This window comes from Carlito syrichta, unplaced genomic scaffold (assembly GCF_000164805.1).
Source record: "Carlito syrichta isolate Samal-C Ts95f unplaced genomic scaffold, Tarsius_syrichta-2.0.1 Scaffold308799, whole genome shotgun sequence".
Classification (NCBI taxonomy): Eukaryota; Metazoa; Chordata; class Mammalia; order Primates; family Tarsiidae; genus Carlito; species Carlito syrichta.
The window spans coordinates 4,720-25,685 of NW_007252895.1; the positions used below are offsets into that span (position 1 = coordinate 4,720).

Here is a 20,966-nt window from a genome sequence, read left to right on the forward strand (position 1 = left end):
TAGTAAGTATCATCAAAGAAGAGGCCTTTTTATTTAGGTGATACCAGCCAAGGAGAACATGAGATTCATTCTCAAATCCATCTCTTTGTCCTACTGAAGTCAGGGGTCTATATAAAGAGGTAGGAATGTAGAAAACAGAAATGACAGAGGGGTATAGAAGAGGAGTTGTTAAATAGGAATTAGGGAAGGGTGAGGAAGTAGAGTTGGTAAACAGGAATTAGGGAGGGGTCTGGCATCTCATTTTCTGGATGTGGTGATCTGGTAAGTTTCAGTTCCTTGATACTATGGGCCAAGGGTTGGTTTCCTGAGTAAGGAACTCAGATAAGACAAATGAGTTATAAGCTTTAAGACTGAAAGTGTCTGTTTCTATGTTTATTCAAAGAAATAACCATTGGTTCTATGGAGAAGCTGGGCTGGTTTCAAACTGCCTGCATGCTAAGAGTTGTTGGAAATGGTAAGGATCCTTGAGTTGTCCATACACCAGTTTCCTGTGTGATGTCTGTCTCATGAAAATATCTTTAAATAATTAGTATTTTATGAAATCTCTGAACTAACAGAGCTCTTTAAATGAAGTTTCCTTGCCTTTTTGTGTATGTGTGTGCATGAGACAAGCATAAATAAAAGGGCCCTAAACTGGCCTTTCATAGGAAATTAATTGGTAGACAACTGAGGAAGGATAGCAAGAGACAGACTGTTGTGTTTTGAGAAATCCAGATGGCACATAAAGTGCTAAACCAAGTAGTGATGACCATAAGCAGTTAGCCGTATGGTAGTGCTGAAGATGTCATGGGTTTATACACCATGGAGCTTTGCAGACCTCGCAGACTAGAAAAGTCAGAGGTAGCAGCTACGCCACTCCCCTAAATTAACCTTTTAACGGTGAAGGAAGTTCTTCCTGGTGTTCATCTGACCTAAGAGCATTGTTCCTGCTAAAGAAAACTAGTGATTTTTGTCAGCAACATGGACTCATTATCTTCTTGCCTGCAAAGAGAGAGGTTCATTAGCACTTTCTACCACCTGCCACAGATACCTTCCACGCCCTTTCTACTGCCTGCCAGGATGCCTTCTGTGCCCTGCTGTCTGAAAGGCGAGAGCCTGAATTAGGATTGCAGTGAGATGTAAAGTGGGATGATATTCTTGATATTCTTGAAGCGCCCAGGGAAGAGCACATGTCCCATGAAGAGCAAGCTTCACCAAAGCCCTTCATGTTTCTTTCCTTCTCATCTTTTCTCCTCTTTGGCAGCACCGTGGCCGTAGGTAGGACTCTGATCTTCCCTGAATTTTTCCTGTCTAGTTGTTGTCTAAGTGCAGGCAACTGCCAAGTAAAGATACTGTCCTATCCATTCAGTCTGTTCCTTGAATCTAGTTGCCAGACTTAAGGATGCTGCAGAGAACATGGAATCCAGAAGTAGGGAATTCTTTGGACTCAGGTAAAGTTTAAACCTTTGAGACAGTCATTCAACAATATACCTGAAATTGTATGTTGCAGTTATAAAGGAAAGGGTGGGCATCAGGTGTCTGCAGCAGGTGGTAACCTATTGCAGTAGTGGTTGAAGTCAGTCATGCACATGTGATAGCATCTTTACATGCAAAAGGAGTGGCCTACGTTGTAGCCAAGGAGGCAGGTCTGTAATTCTTATTTTATTAAATGTTTAAATACCATAGAAGAGTGCCCTGTAGTAATTTGTATTGTTTCCCTCCTTCCAAGGTAAGTAGATTTATTTTTAAGACACTTTAGAGTCACAAGTGGGAAGGTAGAGCTACTATATTTCTACTCCTTTACCTTCTTTACACTGTGAAATAGTGTCCTCTGTGACTATGAGTAGTTTGTAAGGTGTATATTAGTTTTATTATTTAAGGGTAATAAGCACTTTTGCTTAGCTAGTTGCTTAGTTAATTTATTACAGGAAAACTACAAATTTATTATTTTTTTTTAGATTTATTACGTAAGTTATAAGTCCAGAATGTATTCCACTTATGGAATGATGTTTTTGTAACAGATTTTATAACTTTTGTTTGGTGCTTTGGCAGGATTAGTCTAAGATATATAATCTTTTATGAGACATTGGTATGAAAATGCTGTTAAGGGGCATATTAGCCAGCTAGTTTATTATAGATAATAAAGGAGCTCTTGGGCTAAAACTAGTACATTTTTTCCCCCAAAAGGTAATTAATAAAATGTCTCCAACATCTCTAAAGATCACACTAAGGCAGCTCATGGAGGGGTCTTCAAAGACTTTGCAAGAAGTATTAACTATGGAATATCGGCTCAGTCAAGGTTGTATGGTAAGAATTTTTTTTAATTGTCATTTTTTAGTTATGAAAAGTAACTAAATGTAGAAATATAAAATACATTAAGGATAAAGAAGAAAATTAAAATTGCCTGTAAATCTACTTAATGAAAACACAGAGGTAGTTAGCTTTCCATGCACAGAAGTACTGCTGTCCAGATTGTTGTTAAGCCTTTATGACACAGCAGTTACATTTGCATGTAAGTGTAGGAGGTCGTCTAACCTGATGTGGAATTTATAATAGAAATTAGCCGTCCTTAGGCATGGTCTCTGTGACCTTGGGTAAGAAGCATAAACTCTCTAAATCTGAATTCCCTCTCAGTGAAATAAGGACTATTATGTGTGTGTGTGTGTGTGTGTGTATATATATACACACACACACATACATATATCTGCTTATTATATATATGTAAAATATAAAATATATATTATATGTAAAATAAATGCACAAATGGAAGTTTTAATTAATAAGCATGTGAAAGTGCTGTTGTAAATATAATTAAAATGGATAGTAATCTTGGAATTTGGATTTTATGAATGATTTCAGAGACATAGTTATTTCTTCTTCCTGATGATAACTCTTCACAGGTAGAATCATTTCCTATGTTCAGAGCCTCTAAGAAGCAGCATATCATTAAGATGAGTGTATTTATGGACTCTAGGAAGTATTTGGTTTGGTAATTGGGATGCAGACATCCCTGATGGTCTCGCATGTCTTAAAATAATAGTTATTAAGATATTCAAAGTAGTTTATCTAACTAGAAATAAAGCTGTATTGGCCATGCCTTAAAGTCTCTGCTTGTAGGATATCAATGCATCTGGAGTCTGTTGAGTGTTTATCACATGCAGGTGCTATGCTAGGCACTATGCATTTACTCTCCATTAAATTGTACACAATCTTGGAAGGAGAAGTACTACTACTGTCTCCATTTTACAGATGAGGAAACTGGCATAGAGAAGTAGCTGCCCAAGGTTGCAGGGCAATTAAGTGGCAGAGATGTGGCACATGAAACCAGGTAGTCTTACTTCTGTGCCTGCATGCCTTCCGCTCCCCTGAGTACCTCACACTCTCTGTGTTTTTCATGGCACTGCCTAGAGTGATGGACGCTTTCCTTCCTTCCTTCATTCTCTCAGCAAGTGTGTGAGCTATGTGCCAGTCACTGCTAAGAGATAGGGTTATAGCCGGGCTCAGTGGTTCAACCTGTAATCCTGCGCTTTGGGAGGCTGAGGTGAGTGGATTGCCTGAGCCCGCAGGTTCGAGACTCACCTGGGCAACTTGGCGAGACCTCATCTCTACAATAAATAAAAAAATTAGCTTGGTGTGGTAGCGTGCGCCTGTAGTTCCAGCTACTTGGAAGGCTGAGGTGGAAGGATCGCCGGGAGCGGCCACTGCACTCCAGTCTGGGTGACAGAGTGAGACTCCAACTCCAAAAAAAAAAAAGAGAGAGAGAGATAGGGTTATGCTGTTGAATAGAAGGCACAGTCCTTTGTTCTCATGGAGTTTAGTCTGCTGAGATGATAAAGAACAAGCAAACAAAATACGTACAATAATTAATAATTAATTCTCTAGAGGGAACATGCAGGGTTGGCAATAGGAGAGAATGACTTGGTGATGGGAGAGAGTTGAGGAGGCCAAGGGAACCTGCTCTAAGAAAGTAGGTCAAGGAGGAATCTTTGAGATTCACCTCAACTGTGACCAAAAGGATGAGAAAGGAGTGTATTAAGAAGCCTCTTGGGCTTAGGCAGGGGGTGATTTCATTTGTTACTTGGTTTGATCTGTTTTAAGAAGATAATTATTGCTGCTGAGTGTACATAGAGTTGAAGGGGTTCAGGAATGGATGTAGAGACCAGAGATGAGTTGACTGCAGTGATCCAGGTATGAAATGGCAGTGCTTAGACTAGAGTGGCAATGGAAAAAAGTAGATGGATTTGTGACAAGAGGGTAGAATTGATAGGACTTGATGGATGTGAGCGAAAGAATGCATTTAAGAGTTAGAGCTTAGAAGTATGAGTTAGAGATTTAAATCAGAAAGACATTAGCACCAACTTTTTAAAAAATAGTTGGGTATGATGGCTCATGCCTGTAATCCTACCACTTTGGGAGGCTGAGGTGGGAGGATCATGTGAGGCCAGGCATTTGAGACCAGCCCGGGCAACATAGCGAGACCCCATCTCTATAAAAAAAAATTTTTTTTCTTAAAAATTATCCAGGCTTAGTGGAATGACCTTGTAGTTCCAGCTATTCAGGAGGCCGAGACAGGAGGATCACTTCAGCCCAGGAGTTTGAGGCTACAGTGAGCCACGATTATGCCACTGTACTCCAGCCTGGGTGGTGGAGCAAGATTCTCTCTCCAAAAAAAAACTTTAGAGGTTTATTAATTACTAAACAAGTGCTTACTATGTGCTAGGCACTGTTAGAGGCACCAAGAATACATAGGTGAACAAAACGGACAAAATCCCTACCTTCACGGAACTTTGTAATGGGGAACCAGACTGTAAACAAGATAAATCCATAAGATGTATATTATATGATTATAAATATTAAGGAGAAAAAATAAAGCACGGAGGAGGCCATGGGATACACAGAGTTGAATCGTAGGCGAGATGACCCAAGAAGTCTCACTGAGATGTACTTTAAGTGAAGACCTGAAGGAAGTGTGGAAGGGAGCACTGGGAGGAAGAGCATCCCAGGCAGAGGGAACTGCAGACGCAAGGCTTGAGGCAGGGTGTGCCTACCTGTGTTAGGAAAGCTGAGGCCTTGTGGAGGGGATGGGGACGGAGGGGGGTGGGAGAGATGAGGCCAGAGGGGACAGTGCAGGGAGGGGCTGTCCAGGGCATGCAGGGCCTTGCAGGTCTCAGTTATGCCTTTGGCTTCTGTTCTGAGTCAAATGGGAAGCCACTAGATGGTTTTGAGCAGAGGAGTGCCATGATCTTATACTTTAACAGAATTGATCCTTTAGGCTGATGTGTTGAGCCCTGAATGGATCAGATAATACAGAAAGAAGACTGAAGAGTCCAGAGGAATTCCAGCATTTTGAGATGGCGTAGAGGAGGAGCAGTGGGAGAACCAGGAGGCCTTGGTGTCAGGGGTGGAGGTTGAGAAGGCAGAAAACAACTTCTGAGTTTTTATCTCGGAGATGGGGGAAGCGACTATAGATTGCTGGGTAGTTTTCATGCCTGAGATTTGTGATTATGGATTTTAAATGAAGCCAGCCACAGTTGTATGATTTTCTGCAGCAAGAGTCAGCTGCTCACATGCAAGCAGAGGAACACAGTGGGATTGAGCTGGTGCTGGGATTTCACCAGGATTGTTTCAAAGAGAAAAAGGTTTGAGGGAGATGAGTGCATTTTCAAAGGGAGGTGACAATATTAGAGGACTGTGAAGCTGGACTGGATGAAGAGCAGAGTGAAGCCAGCACAGAAGAGGAGGGAGTCAGAGGGTTGGTGGAGCCTTAAGATCAAGGATTCACAGCAGGGGAGATACTTGAGCAGAGAAGGTTAGGGGGTGGTGATCAGAGTGGGTTATCAGAGGGGGGCTTCAGTCTCTGAATGTCCTGTTTGGGTTGTGTCATGGGAGGGGGGAATGCTGAAGAAGAGGGTGGAGGAGAGAAACGACCACCCGGAGTCAGGATGCCCAGAATTTACCCCACTTTATCTCAATTTTCTTTCAGAGAGGACATGACTTTCATGAAGGCGTTAGAGCTGGTAAGTACCAAGCAGTCATGCTTCCTTCCTGGTTATTAGGGAGCTAGGATTTGTGAGCATATAATGTTAATGAAAGATGTAACAGGTTGCACATCCTACATTCCAAATCTGAAATGTTCCAAACTGTGAAACTTTCTAAGCACCAACATGACATTGAAAGAAATGCTCATTGGAGCATAAATAACACAAATATTCCAAAATCTGGGTAAAAAAACCCTCAAATCTGAAATGCTTGTGGTCCCAAATATTTCAGATAAGGAATATAGTCAACCTGTAGTTATTTTAGTGAAAACAAAACCTTTATAAAGATTACAGAGTTGTGTATTTTTTTTTTCAGTATTACCATCTGCAAGATCAGTCAGGGAAGATCAGTCTATGAAACTAATATTGTTTTAAAAACTCATGTAACTGGGACCCTGCTCCCTAATTTATATATGAGAGGAAATGCTACTCTGCGGTCATGGACCCCTCTGACAAGTGCTGTTTGAGCTTGTAAAGGCATCCTGCTATTGAGGCCTTGGAGCATGCATGTGTTCCTTGCAGAAAGCCCTCTAGTCCCCCTCCCCTTCTCCCTGGCAGAACTGAGCAGTGGTCGAACCCTGCTGTCCACCTTCTCGCCTGTTTCTGGGCAGTTAAACATTGCTGGGAAAAGACCATATGGAATAACTAGTAACATCTGCTCATGTTCTTATTAATACTTTCCATTTTTGCTTATCATCTCCAAAGTCAGCATATTTAGGAAAAGCAAGTGAAGTAGTTGTTTTTTCTCTTAGCAAATTTGCAAAAATTTCTTTTTATATGTAGCCTTTACCCCTATTAAGAGCTGTTATTTCTGTTGTATAAAGTGAGTTATTTTCCTGTGCATGCATTTTGCATATCTAATTTTCTTATATTTTTAATAATAATTGTACTGTAGTGCAGACTCAGGATATACTTTTTTATCTGACTAAAAGGTTATGTTCTCTGAGCTCTAAACTTTGATAGATACCACTCACTGTTATAGAATTCTCTTAATTTCGGGCATGATATTACACTAGAAGAAAGCACTTGATTCAAATCCTTTTAAAAGACACATGGCATTGAGTCAGAAGAAATATGCATTTTCCTCACTAATTCTCTGCAGATTCTTGCTGCATGTGGATTAGAGTCTAGACCTCTGATTTTAGGGGACCTGTGTGCTACTTGGGTTATACAGCTAAAGTATTCATTATATGTTATAACAGCCCTTCTTTAAAAAAGGAAGGCATTGTTTTGAATAAATGCTCTGTTATTTTAAAGAAAAAGTCAAAACCAAGCAGCATCAGAGTTCTGATTTGTAAAGCAAGCACTTTTCCTGCTACTTCTAATGAGGAGAAAGCATGTTGCCTCCTCTTTCACTTGAGCTCTATTCAAAAAGCACTGTCTATTTGGAGCAAAACTGGTTAGTGTTCTCGTGTCATCAAATGTGTGCTGCAATTTCTAATTATAAAAATATGTTAGCAAATTAGGGAAATGGTTGTTAAAAATTCTTATTCTTAACATCTACAACAAATTCTCTGGCTACAGAAGAAAATAAAAATAGACTGTCTTAGTAGGGCCAGATACCCACCAAATGGAGTCTCGGTGGGTATCTTGGGAGCCTGGCAAGAACTTAGGTTATATCCGTTCCAGTCTGTTCTAAGTTAAAAAAAAAATTGTGTTAGCTTGAAATAAAGTAACAGATTTGATTACTATTCTCTTTCCTTTTCCCCTTTAGTGGGACCTCAAAGAGGGGTGGATAGTGTTGGCCAGGAGACTTAAAGGGGAAGAGAATCTTGTGGAAAGAATGTCCCAGGATTATGCTTTCTTTACATTGTCCCTTCCTCCTTAGAACAGATCAGAACACCAATGTCCAATCTTGCCACCAACTGGATTCCAGAATCTCACAGTAGGCAGCCAAACCTTAATTCTTCTAGTATTGACATTTAATTCTGTATTAAACTTCTTTCCCTCTACCTACTATGTCAGACTTCTTCCTCGGTTCCCATCCCGTTTCTTTACCTATTTAGCCTTTAAGTGCTAAATTAGGTTTTTACAGTTCACTATAGTTTGCATATTTTACTATTTTCATTCTTCACAAGCACATTGTAAGCATGGTTGAAATTCACTGCCTCAATCTTTTTTTTTCCCCCCAAGTTTTGAGATGGCTGGGCATGGTGGCTCATGCCTATAATCTTAGCACTTTGTAAAGTCGAGGTGAGAGCATTGCCTGAGTCCAGGGGTTCAAGACCAGTCTGTGCACTTCAGTGAGACCTCGTCTCTACAATAAATCAAAAAATTAGCCGGGCATGGTGGCACATGCCTGTGGTTCCAGCCACTTGGAAGGCTAAGGCAGAAGCATCGCCTGAGCCCAGCAGGTCAAGGCTGCAGTGGCCATGAGTGTGCCACTGCACTCCAGCCTCAGCGACAGAGTGAGACTCCAACTAAAAGAAAAGTTTTGAAACAATTGTAGATTCACATGCAGTTGTAAGAAATAATACAGAGATCCTGCATGCCTTCCAGCCAGTTTCCCAGTGGTAACATTTGTGTAACTGTAGTGCACTGTCACAGCCAGGAAATGAGCATTGCCCACCTCCCTCCCTTATTTTAGGAGAGGTTGCAGATTGCCTCATAATCCTATGGGGATACTGTGTGACCATGCTGAATGATGACTACACTGAAATAGGAGAAGTGGAAGGTTTCGTGATAACCTGAGGTGGTCTGTGTTTTAAAATTCAGAGCTGTTGGAACTGGAGGATTCAGCAGAACAACAGTATCCATACTTAATTATGCATAAAGTCCCCTTCTTTTACCTTAAGCAATTAATTTTCCTCCCAAAACTCAATGTGAAGGAGGTTAAATGGCATATCTGGGTCCTCTGCCTTCCCCTTAAACCACACCAACTCTGATTTCAGCTATTTTGTAATGTAGAGGTTTCAGTTACAATTTTGTTTGAAGAAGAAAAAGGAGTTCTAATGTTTAATCACTTGATTAGTGATTAACATGGGCTTTATTAAAGCTAGAGACATGAGACTTACATAGAAGGTTAGAAAATGTCCACACTAGTCATCAGAAGTATATTGCTAGCCCATCCAGATTCCTTGGAGTGTTGATTTAAAAGAAAAATAGAACACTACAACAACTTGAACTTTGCGGAAAAAAAGGTGCTTTAGAGAAATATGCCTCATACAAGATATTTTTTGTCAGTTCAGTAATTAATATCTGGTAATACCAGAAAGAATGGGACTAATATTTGTATCTTCTCTTGACAGTTTTAATTGATAAAGACCAGAGTCCAAAGTGGAAGCCAGCTGATCTAAAAGAAGTAACTGATGAAGATTTGAATAATTACTTTAAGTCTCTGGGAAACAATGACTTGAAATTTTGAGGTGACAGGACTTTTAAGGTGTGGTTTGGAGCCAGAGTTGGCCAACTGGCACACAGTTCAGCCCAACGCCTGTCTCCATGCAAATTGCAAGCTAAGCATGTTTTCTGCACTTTCTGGGTTGGGAAAAGAAATCAAAGACTAATATTAATACTTCATGGTATGAAAAGTATATAAAATGCAAATATCAGTGTTCACAAATAAAGTTTTATTGGAACACAGCTATACTCATCTGTGTAGATATGACCTTCAGCTGCTTTGAATCGAGTCATTGCAACAGAGGTGCAAAGGCCCTCTATTCCTTAAATACTTACTGTTTGGTTTTTGTCAGAAAAAGTTTGCCAATGCTTGTTTTAGAAAATGAGAAAATTTGAAGATCAGTACCGATTCTTGAGTCAATATATCTAATTGAAGTGGGAACTTTGTTTGGCTTTGGGAAGTGGTTTATTTTTGATTAAATAAACTTAGATAAACTTAAAAAATAAAGATCCTGAAATATTTTTTGGGATACTGTGTTAATACCTCATAGAGTTTCCTCCATATATGAATGTATTTTAAAATAATTTAGTCTCTATAGCAGAAGAGCTCCTTTAATAAACATTAGAAATCTTGGGTGAAGAGAAAAGGTTTTTATGGTATTATCTCTGCAGTGTTATTAACTCACCTTTGGTCTTCCCTAAAATAATCAGAATGTCTTCCAATGGTGAAAGTGGAAGCATTATTTCTTGTTGTCTACAATATTTGTTAACCTGGCAGAACAAGATATTAGGAAATGCCAGTCCCTAAAATGAGATATTCTGCTTGTTGTAATTTACATCAAACTTTTGTGTGATAAATTATCCTTATACAGGGTTCAAATCAGGAGAAAAATTAAAACAAGATTTTTGTTGAAAATATATCTTCAATGATTGGTATTGGTATTATCAAAATAAGTGTTTTTTAAGATATGCAAGAAATGCAAGATGTTCCAGACTCAGAACCCTAAGTTAAAGTCCTAGGTAAGAATAATTCTTAAATTAAAGGTAATTTTTATCATTTATTTTGTAATTTGTTCTAGTTTCTCTTTTATCCCATATGCCTTAGGAACTAAGAGAGCTTCAAGTTTTTAAGAACAAAACCCAGCAGAATTAGAAAAAGACATCAAAAGTTATGTCCTGCACCCTTCTCATAGGTGAGGAAATTGCACCCCAAAAGGTATTGCTGTAAATTTTTTCATTTCTTAATTTGTCTTACATGAAGCATATTTATTGCAAAACAATTAGTAACAGATTTGGAATAAAAATGCCATGATATTGGACAACTTTACATTTATATACTTAAAGTTCCTAAACTGGACCTGAATAATTCATGAAGCTATCTATATAAATGGATTCTTATTCACTTTACATTTGTTAGTGGTGCCGAAAATGTTAACTTTTATGTTGAAAAGTTGAAAGCACGCAGTATAGAAAAGTTTGCTTTAATTCACTTAAATAAAAACTTAGAGCTAGTTCATTGCAACTAGACTTTTATTGTACGATTACCAAAAAAAAAATGTTTTCACAAAAATATTTGGAAAAAAATATACCACTTCATAGCATAGAAGGGATACTCTGCCAGTAAAACTTGAGTTTTATAAATTCAGATGCAAGTAGTGGTCCTGAGCCAGTGCCCACAGCTCCAAGGAAGACACGTCCTATTTGTTCATTCAGATACAGTATGAGGGCAATGATTAAGCAAGTGATTATTTGTTAGAACTTTGGTTTTAAATTACTATTCCTTGATATTACTTATAAAGTATTTCTAACTTTTCATTTCTCAACCTATGTGATACGAAGATATAGTTCTCCCATCTCATAAAATGCCAACGATACTGAGTAGGATATATGAGTATCATGCTACTTCATTTAGTGTGTCTGTTTTTAATACTAATAAGGCATTTTGACACAAATTATTCCTTTGGGACTAAGCTCATAATCATTTTTGTCCCTTTCAAAATTGTGCTTTTAGTGCTAATAACTGTAGGCAGATTGCAAGGAACAGATAAGGCAACTATGCATAGAGAATTCTAGGACCAGAGGCAGTAACTGAAGGGTAACAGTATGCAGAGACAGCTGAGAAGGAAGCAGTGACCATCTTTGCGGGCTGGGACTTTGTTAAGTAAGGACTTGGCACATCCATTTCTGGATAATTTGCCCCTGGGGTTGCCATGGGGGTGGGGGAGGCCTTGTTGTGCTGGGAAGGCTCATCTGCCCTTGTACTGGGTGTTCCAAATGTTTCCCTTTCTAGCAGCTACTAGCTCTTTCCATCTTCCGTTTTATGTTTCCTTCCTTCTCAAATAGTCCTTCTCCTCTCTTTTATTGTTCATGAAAAGACTTCAAAATGAAGTAAAGCCAGGATGTCACTATAAATGTATGAAAGAAGACAATTATCCTATCAGATATTCTGCTCCATCTTGTCATCAAGGCCAAACTGTTGTGATTCTGCCACATGTGTACACATTTGTTAGCTAGCTCCTTCTCCCATCTACCCCAACTGGGCTTATTCACCAGCTCAGTTATTATGCAAGCCTGTGGTTCCTTGCTCACGGGCTGATGTGTAGTATAGATAAGTCCCTTGGAAATACTGGAGACAAGAAATCACGATCTATTAAAATATGATTTAGGGGCGGGGGTACTCAGTAAAGAGACTCTGTTGCCACAGTTGCTGAGAGAGGATGGCAGCAGAGGTGAGGCTTCCCACTCACGATGGGTCTGGCAGGCAGCCCTGCTGTTATAGCCCTAGGAAACCAGGGCCCAGGGCAGAGAAGAAACCTGAAATTAGAATATTCAGATTTAACCACATCACTGTTTCTGTGCCTGTGTACACCGACAAATTTAGTGGGACATGCTGCCTTATGCAGCTTTGTCTTTTCACCATAGTACTTATTATATTTACCTACCTAATTACATTTTTTAAACAGCTAATGACCCCACAGTAAAGTGCCCTGATACAAGATATAAAATGTGTAGAAAGCAACCACATATAGGCTTTTGTCACTTAAAAAGCTAAACTTCACAATCTGGAGATATTTTATGCATATGGGAAGCTTTCTGCCCTCAGCCTTATGACCTCAGACCCTCGTATGAATAGGAGTGGTTGTTTTTCTATTATAAGTTGCTAGATTTCAAGTAAGACGGGAAACTACAAATCCTGGGACTAGGTAAAATTAAAGGTAAGTGTTGAGGTGTCCAAAGGCAACTGAGAGACAACATGTCACTCATTTCAAATAACTTTTTCTTTGCTCGTGTAACTTGGAGAATTCATTCTGTTTGATTGTGGGTTTCAAGTTATTATTTGTTAACATTAGAGATAGGTTTTCTGCCTTTATATTTCAATAACAATAGTGTAATTGTATCTTAATAAAAGGATCTAACATACACTGGTTTAAATAATTTCCTCTCCATTTAAACTCAATGTGTAGTGATTTTCCTACAAGTTACATCTTCTCAGTTTCTTTCTCCCCTCTTCCAAATTTCCTGTAACCACTAATCTTCATGCAGTACTTAATCCTTTAAAACAAAAACTTTGCATGTGTGTGCTGTGACACTAAAAATAAAGAAGAAATAGCTTTCCCAAAAGGTTGTCAGATGGGAAAATTGTATAATGACTGTAAATGCCCTATAGATATGTATTACTACAAAAAAGAAAAAAAAAGAAAAGAAAAAATAGATGAGTGCTTTCCTTGAAGGAATGTGGAATGTTCTATCTTTTTTGTTTTGTAATACAAGTATACATCCTTATGCATTATCTAGCCCCATAGTAATTTGAAAGGTGACTGCCCCACTAGTCCATAAAACAATTGGGAACAGTGCCACATTCTTGCCCTTTGCACCTCTGAGATAGTGATGCTTAATATACAGTTAGTACTGGAACTTTCTATCTTGCATATAAGGCTTCTACTCTCTTTAAGATTTACTGGATTGCTGTTTATAAGAAGTCCCCATGCTTGTTTTCTTGTATAATTATAGCACTGGGATTCAATGTGATAATGTCATGGCTTCTTTGACTCGTTATCTTCAGATGGCTTTATACACAAAGTCTAAGTCCTCCAGTAACAGTGTAATTAGTTAGGACCCTGAGGTTCAAGGGGGGTAATTATGCTTTTCATCTGAAAATATAAATATCTTACTAAGGACAGGGTTCAAGGTGGGCCTGTTCTACATGGGTTGCTTTCTAATGCTAGATCATTGTGTCCTAAAGTGGAGATCCTCAACACAGATGGTTTTGACAAACCAGACCCAGGTTTGCATGTTGATCAGGATGGCTTGCATGTCATTCCCTTGCCAAGGCATTTAGAGGAAAACCCCTTTTAATTTCCGGGCTGTTTTCAGTGTTAATTAACAGATATATTGATATTTTAAAGGAGGGCCTTTAAAATAACCATTTGGAACTTGGGGAAGTTTTTATTATTCAGCATTTTCTTTTTTTTAAACTGGATTTTATCGAATACTTTTTCTGTATTATTCAGCATTTTCTTTGTGATGCCATTACTGCCTCAGGAAGAAAGTGTTGTGACATATAGCTGATTCCAGGGTGTCACATGACCTCCGTTCAGCCCTTCAAATGACTACAATCCAAGACCAAGCAGAAATTGCTGTTAATGTAGAACTGCTGAAAACACATTTTATCTTAAGTATTCCTATATTAGTGACATGATCATAGACATGTTTTTACATCTAGATGGAATTATTTGTACATATTCACACCAGTTTTTGCTTGTTTCATGTATTTAAGCTAGCACCGACTAGATCTACAGTCAGGAAAGTGTCATCCTACGGCATCACTGTCACTCTCAATGTACGGGATGTCATGGTACTTGCTATTGTTGCATGCCCACTGCTTCAAGGCATCTTGCACGATTTCCTGTGACAGGCGGTGTGCATAATCTAAGACTACACAGCTGGCCTCTGAGGGCCTCTTCACTTCAACTGGAGAAGGCATCCTGGGGAGAAAGTGCTTTTTCGGTGTAAAGCTTTCTTCACTCTCATGTTCCTTCTCAGTTTGAGCATGTGAGAAAGTCTGCTTTGACTTCCCGCAGCCCATGTCCTGAGGCGCTATGGCAACCTGGAAGATGGTGGCAGCAAAGGCTACTTCAGCATCTTTGGAAGATGATGGAAGTTTGACCACGTGATGCTGGCTGGTGCTTTCCCTCTCCAGCACTTCAGGAACCGATGCTCCCTTCCAGCACTCTTCACATGTAGTGTTTATCTGTTAAGAGAAGAAAGTTTCATCTTGAAGTTATAGAACACAAAACAGTACGTGATTCAGTTGCATGTAGAACTCCTTTCACTACTTTGGTCGCATGAAATAAAGTGAGGTAACAAAAACACCTTTGTAGATGAAAAAGATAATCATTCAGCAGAAATGGCAATTTACAAAATAGGAAAACATTTTTTAAGATCTTGCACATTTTATAAAACTGAAAACAGTGTAACTTTTACTAGCTTAGATTTATGTATCTACACCAAGGGTCAGTAAACGAAAACTCTTGGGCCAAATTCAAGCTTCCTGTTTTTGTAAATAATCTTCATCAGAATGCAGCCATGCCCATTCATTGTTCACATATATCTTTGACTGCTTTCATGCTGCAATGGCAGAATTGAATAGTTGTGACAGACCATGTAGCCCACAAAGCTTAAAATATTTACTGTTTGGCTCTTTGTAGAAATTGTTTGCTGACTCCTGACCTATACTGCCAAGGGACACAAGCATATCAACATTTGCTCCTGCCTTAAAGCTGATGGACCTGCACATCTTGGACTGCTGTTAGAGTCAGGCTTTGTCCTCATCAGAAAATTACAACTCAAAGAACAGCAAGAGTGATGTCTTCACACTCATGCTCACGCTAAACATCACAGGTTAGACACAGCAAGGCTACTTGTTTTTTCTTCTGCGTTAAATATTCCCTATGAAATTATGTGAAAAGCTCAGGCTAATTTTACCCTTTGCACTCAGATGTCCTCTCTCAGGAGACATTGTAAATCTAGCAAGCTTCTCAGATGTCCCCTCTCAAGGGACATAAAGAGATTACTGGTGATTATACAGGACAAACTTATGCAAGTATAAATTTTTCAAAAATGTATGTCTCCTTGAAGTTTTCCATTCAAATTGCACAAAAACAAAGAGATAGAATATGTACTGAGATATGATCAATTGAGAATTGGTTTTCAGCAATCACATGTGTGTCCTTCCATATCTTATTTGAAAAACATAATTAGACAATAAATACATTTTAACGTAGGAGGGAAAAAAATGAGATTGCATTGTCTGTTCAATCAAAGAGAAAACACCAGGTGGAAGATGTCAAATCACTATTGCACATGTATCAATGAACCTGCAATGTATGTGTTTCACATGTTACCACACATTTTTAAAAGTTTGATTTTTTGGTCATGAATAAGTTCCTCAATGTCAAAAAGTCCATTATAAGCCAAATATCACTACAATACAATTACAATAGAACAATTGGTTCCAACATTATACTATTTAATATGAAATGAGATTTAGAAAAAAATTACAGTCAAGTTGCTGGTAGGTGATCTGCGAAATGGCTCTAAGTGCAAAAGGTTCAGATAAGGTTCAAGGGTTTTTGCCTCCTAAATATCTCATTCCCATCCTTGTTTGGTGTCTGGCTGATAAGTAGGCACCAATGCTTGTGATGAGCCTTCTAAGCTTCCCAAGTGGGTTGTCACTGAATGAACTTCAAGATAGGACTGAAAGATAACTAAAACACTACAAAACAATGCCTCTGTAGGGAAGACGAGCCATAGGAGAGCACAGGGAGTCTCTACGAATGAAGTTCACGGTTCCTGACTGTATCTTAGATTTTGGACTAAACACATAGCTCTAAACATTCATAGAATAAAACTCAATTGACTTGTTTCTGAAACTACTGATCTTAAGGTAAAAGCTAGCATGCATATAATTAATTTTTAAATTTGTAATTAAAGCTATCCAGAGAAGGTGTCTGTCAGGCCTACTTACATATATTCTTCAAATTTCTGTCAATTTGACCCAGTTGCTCTCATAATGCTGTATCTGTTCCCCACAATCTACCCCTAATAAGAGTGATATGGAGGTAGGAAGTCCAGCCTGCTGCTTTTGATGACCTTTGGTTCTGTATGTCCTGCTTCATGCTCAAGACTTGGGAGGTGTACTTAAAATGGAACCAAGGGATGTGTGTGTGCCTGTCCTGCTTACTAGATACAACTCTTGGATATGGGTGCTGTCCTGTTTGTGTATCACCAGCATGTCATGACTCACCATAGTATCTGCTTTGTAATATGAGGATGGTAAAGGGAATTGGATGTGGTTAACCTGAAAAAAATTACTTAGAGGATTCAGTGAGTCTCAGGTAAGTAAAAGGCTTTGAGTGGAATCTTCAGAATATTCTGTGTTTTCTAGGATCTTTGGTTTTGCAAAAACAACTTTTAAAGTAACTAGTAGCGGATTTTAAAGTAACTAGTAAACTTTTAAAGTAACTAGTAGCGTTGAAAACACCTTTGAATCTGGGCAGAATATTTTCAGATATTGAGCAACAAGCAACACAGGACTATTTCTGAGAGAAGGAAACGCAAGATGTGAAATCCCACGACCGGTCTTCCCCTGTTCTGCCTGGGGTTGTCTTCCATCTTTACCACGGGACATGGAGCTCAAGGAAAGTGGCAGTTCTGTTGAGCTGAGGGAGCAGAGGTTTAGGTTACTGAAGCAATTGGAATTTATAAGACAGTTCAAGAGAAAGAGAACCTTGGGAAGAAAGGCAGAAATTTGCGTGGGGACTCATCTAGGGTGCCTGTCTGAAGACTGGGATGTGCATGTGCAGGATGAGGTTCTGCCAGATCCAGTAGAAGATGACTCACTCTGCAACTTGGAGTTGAACAGCAATACTGGAAGTTAGACAGCGCTGGGAATCCCGGGAGTATCAACCAGAGTGGAAAGATCTCATTGAACACTTAAGTCATTTAGTTACTACTAGAAGTGTGACACCTTAGGAGTCAGGAGCCAGGGTTGGCAGATGTTTCCTTAAAGGGCTAGATGGCAAATGGCTTAGGCTTGTGGGCCATATGTAGCCACAGAATGGATGATGGTTGCTCTGTAAGTTGAAACCTGATCCCCAGTGTGATGGTATTCGCAGGTGGAGCCTTTGGGAGATGGCATTAAAGTATTAGTGCCCTTATAAAAGAGACTCCAGGGAGCTTCCTTGCTCCCACCGCCATGTGAGGACACAGTGAGAAGTGGGCCTTTACCAGACACCAAATATCCCACTGCTTTGACTTTGGACTTCCTAGCCCCCAGAACTGTGAGAAATAAGTTTAAGTTGTTTATGAACACCCATCTATGGTATTTTGTTATGGCCTGAATGGACTAAACACATACAGTTGGTGCCACAGTTATTCAGCTCTGCTGTCATAGCACAAGAGTAGTCATAGACAGTATGTAAACAAATGGGCATGGCTGTATGCCAATAAAACTTCATTCACAAAACGAGGAAGCCAGTCTATGGGCCATATTAGAGTAAGTTTAAACAAAAATAGTACTGCTCTAACAAAAAGTAAAACAGTATCATTTAAAAGAAGATAACATGATCCAGACTCTGTACAAAGTGTACCTACAATGTCTATCATTCAGTAAAAAAATTACTAGCCATACAAAGAAGTAGGAAAATGTGACATGCAATCAAGAAAAACAAACACAGCTCCACATTACCCAGCACTTCCTAATAGGACATAATTAATATAACTTTAAAGCAGGTATTCAAATATACTCAAGAACATAAAGGAAAAAAGTTATAAAGAGTGAGCAAATAAATGCCAGAGAAATGGACATTTCCATAAAAATGGAAACTTGAGAACTAAGATGTACAATATGTGGAATGAAAATGTTGTTGGATGACCTGTTAAATGTTGCAAAAGAAAGGTGTCATGAACTTGACCATATATTTATAGATTTATAAAGTCTGAAAAATGGAGGAAAATATTTTTAAAAATTGAATAGAGAAACCACTAAAAACAACACTTATATGATGTACCAACAATGAGGTATTTAGATACATTTAATCCAGCAAGAGATAGGAAAGGAGGAACGTAGGAAGAAAAATAAAATGGGATAATTAGAAAACAGCGATGTGGCCATTTTTCATATAAAAATTATTTGAAAGGAAATGGACTGAAAATTGCAATTTGAAAGGCAGAGATGATCAGATTAGTTAAAAAAATGAGATCCCAACCACACAAATACAGTCAACTGATCTTTGGTGGAGATAATACAATAAGAAAAGGTATTTTCAACAAGAAGGGCTAGAACAACTGAACATCCACATGCAAAAAAACCCCAGAAAACTAGACACAGCTTTTGTACCCTTTACAAAAATTAATTCAAAATAGATCATAGACATAAATATAAAATACGGAACTATAGCAGTCCTAGAAGATAACACAGGTTTGGCAGTGACCTTTTAAATTCATCACCAAAAGCATGATCCATGAAAGAAATATATTGAACTTCAGTAAAATTAACAACTTCTGCTCTGCGTAAGACATGGTCAAGAAAATGAGAAGACAAGCCACAGACTAGGAGAAAATATTGTAAAAGCATATTTGATAAAATATCCCAACTATGCTATATACAAAGAATTCAAAATTCAACAATAAGAATATCAACAACCTAATTTTAAAATGGGCCAAAGATCTGAACAGACACCAAAAGCAGTGTGTCTATTTTATTTAAAAATTAAAAGGAATCATAGTTCTAAATGTAAAATTATAAGACTTAAGACAAAATATTTGTGATCTTGGATAGGCAAAGAGTTCTTAGATTGATACCAAAATGTGAACCATAAAAGAAAAAATTGGTAAGTTAGACTAAATCAAAATTGAAAACTGTTGCTTTGGAAAATCAAGAGAATGAAAAGACCAGCAAATATAAAAGATACTTGCTAAATGACTTGAATCTAGAATACATAAATAACTACAAAAACTCAACAGCAAGAAAACAAAGAACCTAGTTTAGAAAATATACAAAAGGTTCAGGCAGTCATTTCACTCAGTACCACCCATAAGCACATAAGGACATGAAAGGTGGTCAACATCTTTAGTCACTGGGGAAATGCAAATTTAAAACCACGGTAAGATTCCATTGTACATTTATTAGGTTGGGTAAAGTAATACCAAGTGCTGGTGAGTATGCAGAGCAACCTGAACCCTTGTACTTGCTAGAAGGACAGTGCCACTCTGGAAAAGTCTGGCAGTTTCTTTTGATGTTGGGAGCTATTTATCATGTGACCAAGCAATTCCACTCCTAGAAATTTACCCTGGAGAAATAAAAGTTTGTGTTCACATAAAAACTTGTATACAAATGTCTGTCATAGTTTTATTCATAACTGCCCAAAGTTGGAAACAGTAAAGAAACTGACACATACCAATATGAATGGCTTTTAAAGGCATGCTGATTGAAGAAACCAGTCTCAAAAGACTAGTTACTACACGATTCTGTTTGTATGACATTCTGGAAACAGGAAAAACTACAGAGACAGATAATAGATCAGTGATTGACGAGGTTATCACTTCTGCTTATATTACATTTAACATCTCTCCCAACTAATCGATGAAATAGGCAGATCTTCAGTAGAGGCAGATCATGACTGCAAAGTAACAGCAGGAGGGAGGTATTTGGGGTATATTCCTCATCCTGATTGTGGTGGTGGCTATAACATGTGTAAATGCATCAAAACTCACAGAACCACACACCAAAATAAAGCCACTTTTACTGTATATATGTTAAAAATAAGGTATTTTCAAAGACCACATACAATTTTTTTTTAAAGTTTGAAATTGGGTATGAGGATCTTTTTGTCCTTTATGGTACTGTTCCTAAACTTGTCGCTAAAGGGGGTGGAGTGGGGAGAAAGATATATAACCTCATCCAAAGAACTAGATTAGTAATACTTCACCCTCCACAACACTGTAAAGTGCTCATACTTCCAGATTGTCTATAACCTCAAAATACCTTCATAATAAAATATTTATGTTGTCAACCTTAAGCTAGTTTAGCCATGATGATTCCATCAAGGCTAGAAAATGAATGTTCATCAGTTGTTTATCACTTCTGTCTACCAACTTATGCTTACCATCTCTTCCCAACTAATTGATAAAATAGGCAGACAGTTCTGATAATTTCTATTTGCAGAGGAAACTGACTCCAAGAACTCACGTGGCAAGTATGAGCTTCCACTCCTAATTCCATACTATTCCAGGGATTACATTTGCTTCAACAATACTTCTTCCTCCTCTTGAAAGTAGAGTCTCCACCCCTAATGTGAAGTTAATTCTTGCCAGTAAAGACCAAGGTAGCTCCTTCCCAGGGCCTCTTGTCACTCTTCTCATTGCTGTATCCTTGACCTGATCTCTGTACCAGTGTGGCCCAGAGCTTCCCAGGTGCCCTAGTAGAGTGGGATTAGTAAACTGCGCCACATACTTGTTGACTTCATCAGATTTTAGCTCTGTAGTTTCCATCCTACTGAAACCTCTTAAGATTTATCATGAAAAGAAAGTGTGACCCTTAAAGTTAGA

At 38.5% G+C, this 20,966-nt stretch overlaps 2 protein-coding genes across 2 annotated transcripts in view; one reads left to right on the forward strand and one right to left on the reverse strand.

Annotated features, from left to right (window-relative positions):
* The first annotated feature begins 409 nt into the window (after window positions 1-409).
* Window positions 410-9,878, forward strand: HIBCH (3-hydroxyisobutyryl-CoA hydrolase). Its single transcript, XM_008065711.2, has 4 exons — window positions 410-454; window positions 2,167-2,286; window positions 5,963-5,996; window positions 9,266-9,878. Exons 1-4 carry the CDS (start codon window positions 452-454, stop codon window positions 9,379-9,381), a joined length of 273 nt encoding a protein of 90 aa, XP_008063902.1. The 5' UTR covers window positions 410-451; the 3' UTR covers window positions 9,382-9,878.
* Window positions 9,879-13,782: 3,904 nt separating this feature from the next.
* Window positions 13,783-20,966, reverse strand: part of CUNH2orf88 (chromosome unknown C2orf88 homolog) — a 13,285-nt gene continuing 6,101 nt past the window's right edge. Inside the window, exon 2 of the mRNA XM_008065712.1 lies at window positions 13,783-14,607. Within this exon, the coding sequence (XP_008063903.1) occupies window positions 14,167-14,442 (276 nt within the window). The 5' untranslated portion in view covers window positions 14,443-14,607 and the 3' untranslated portion in view covers window positions 13,783-14,166. The remainder of the gene's footprint in view (window positions 14,608-20,966) is intronic.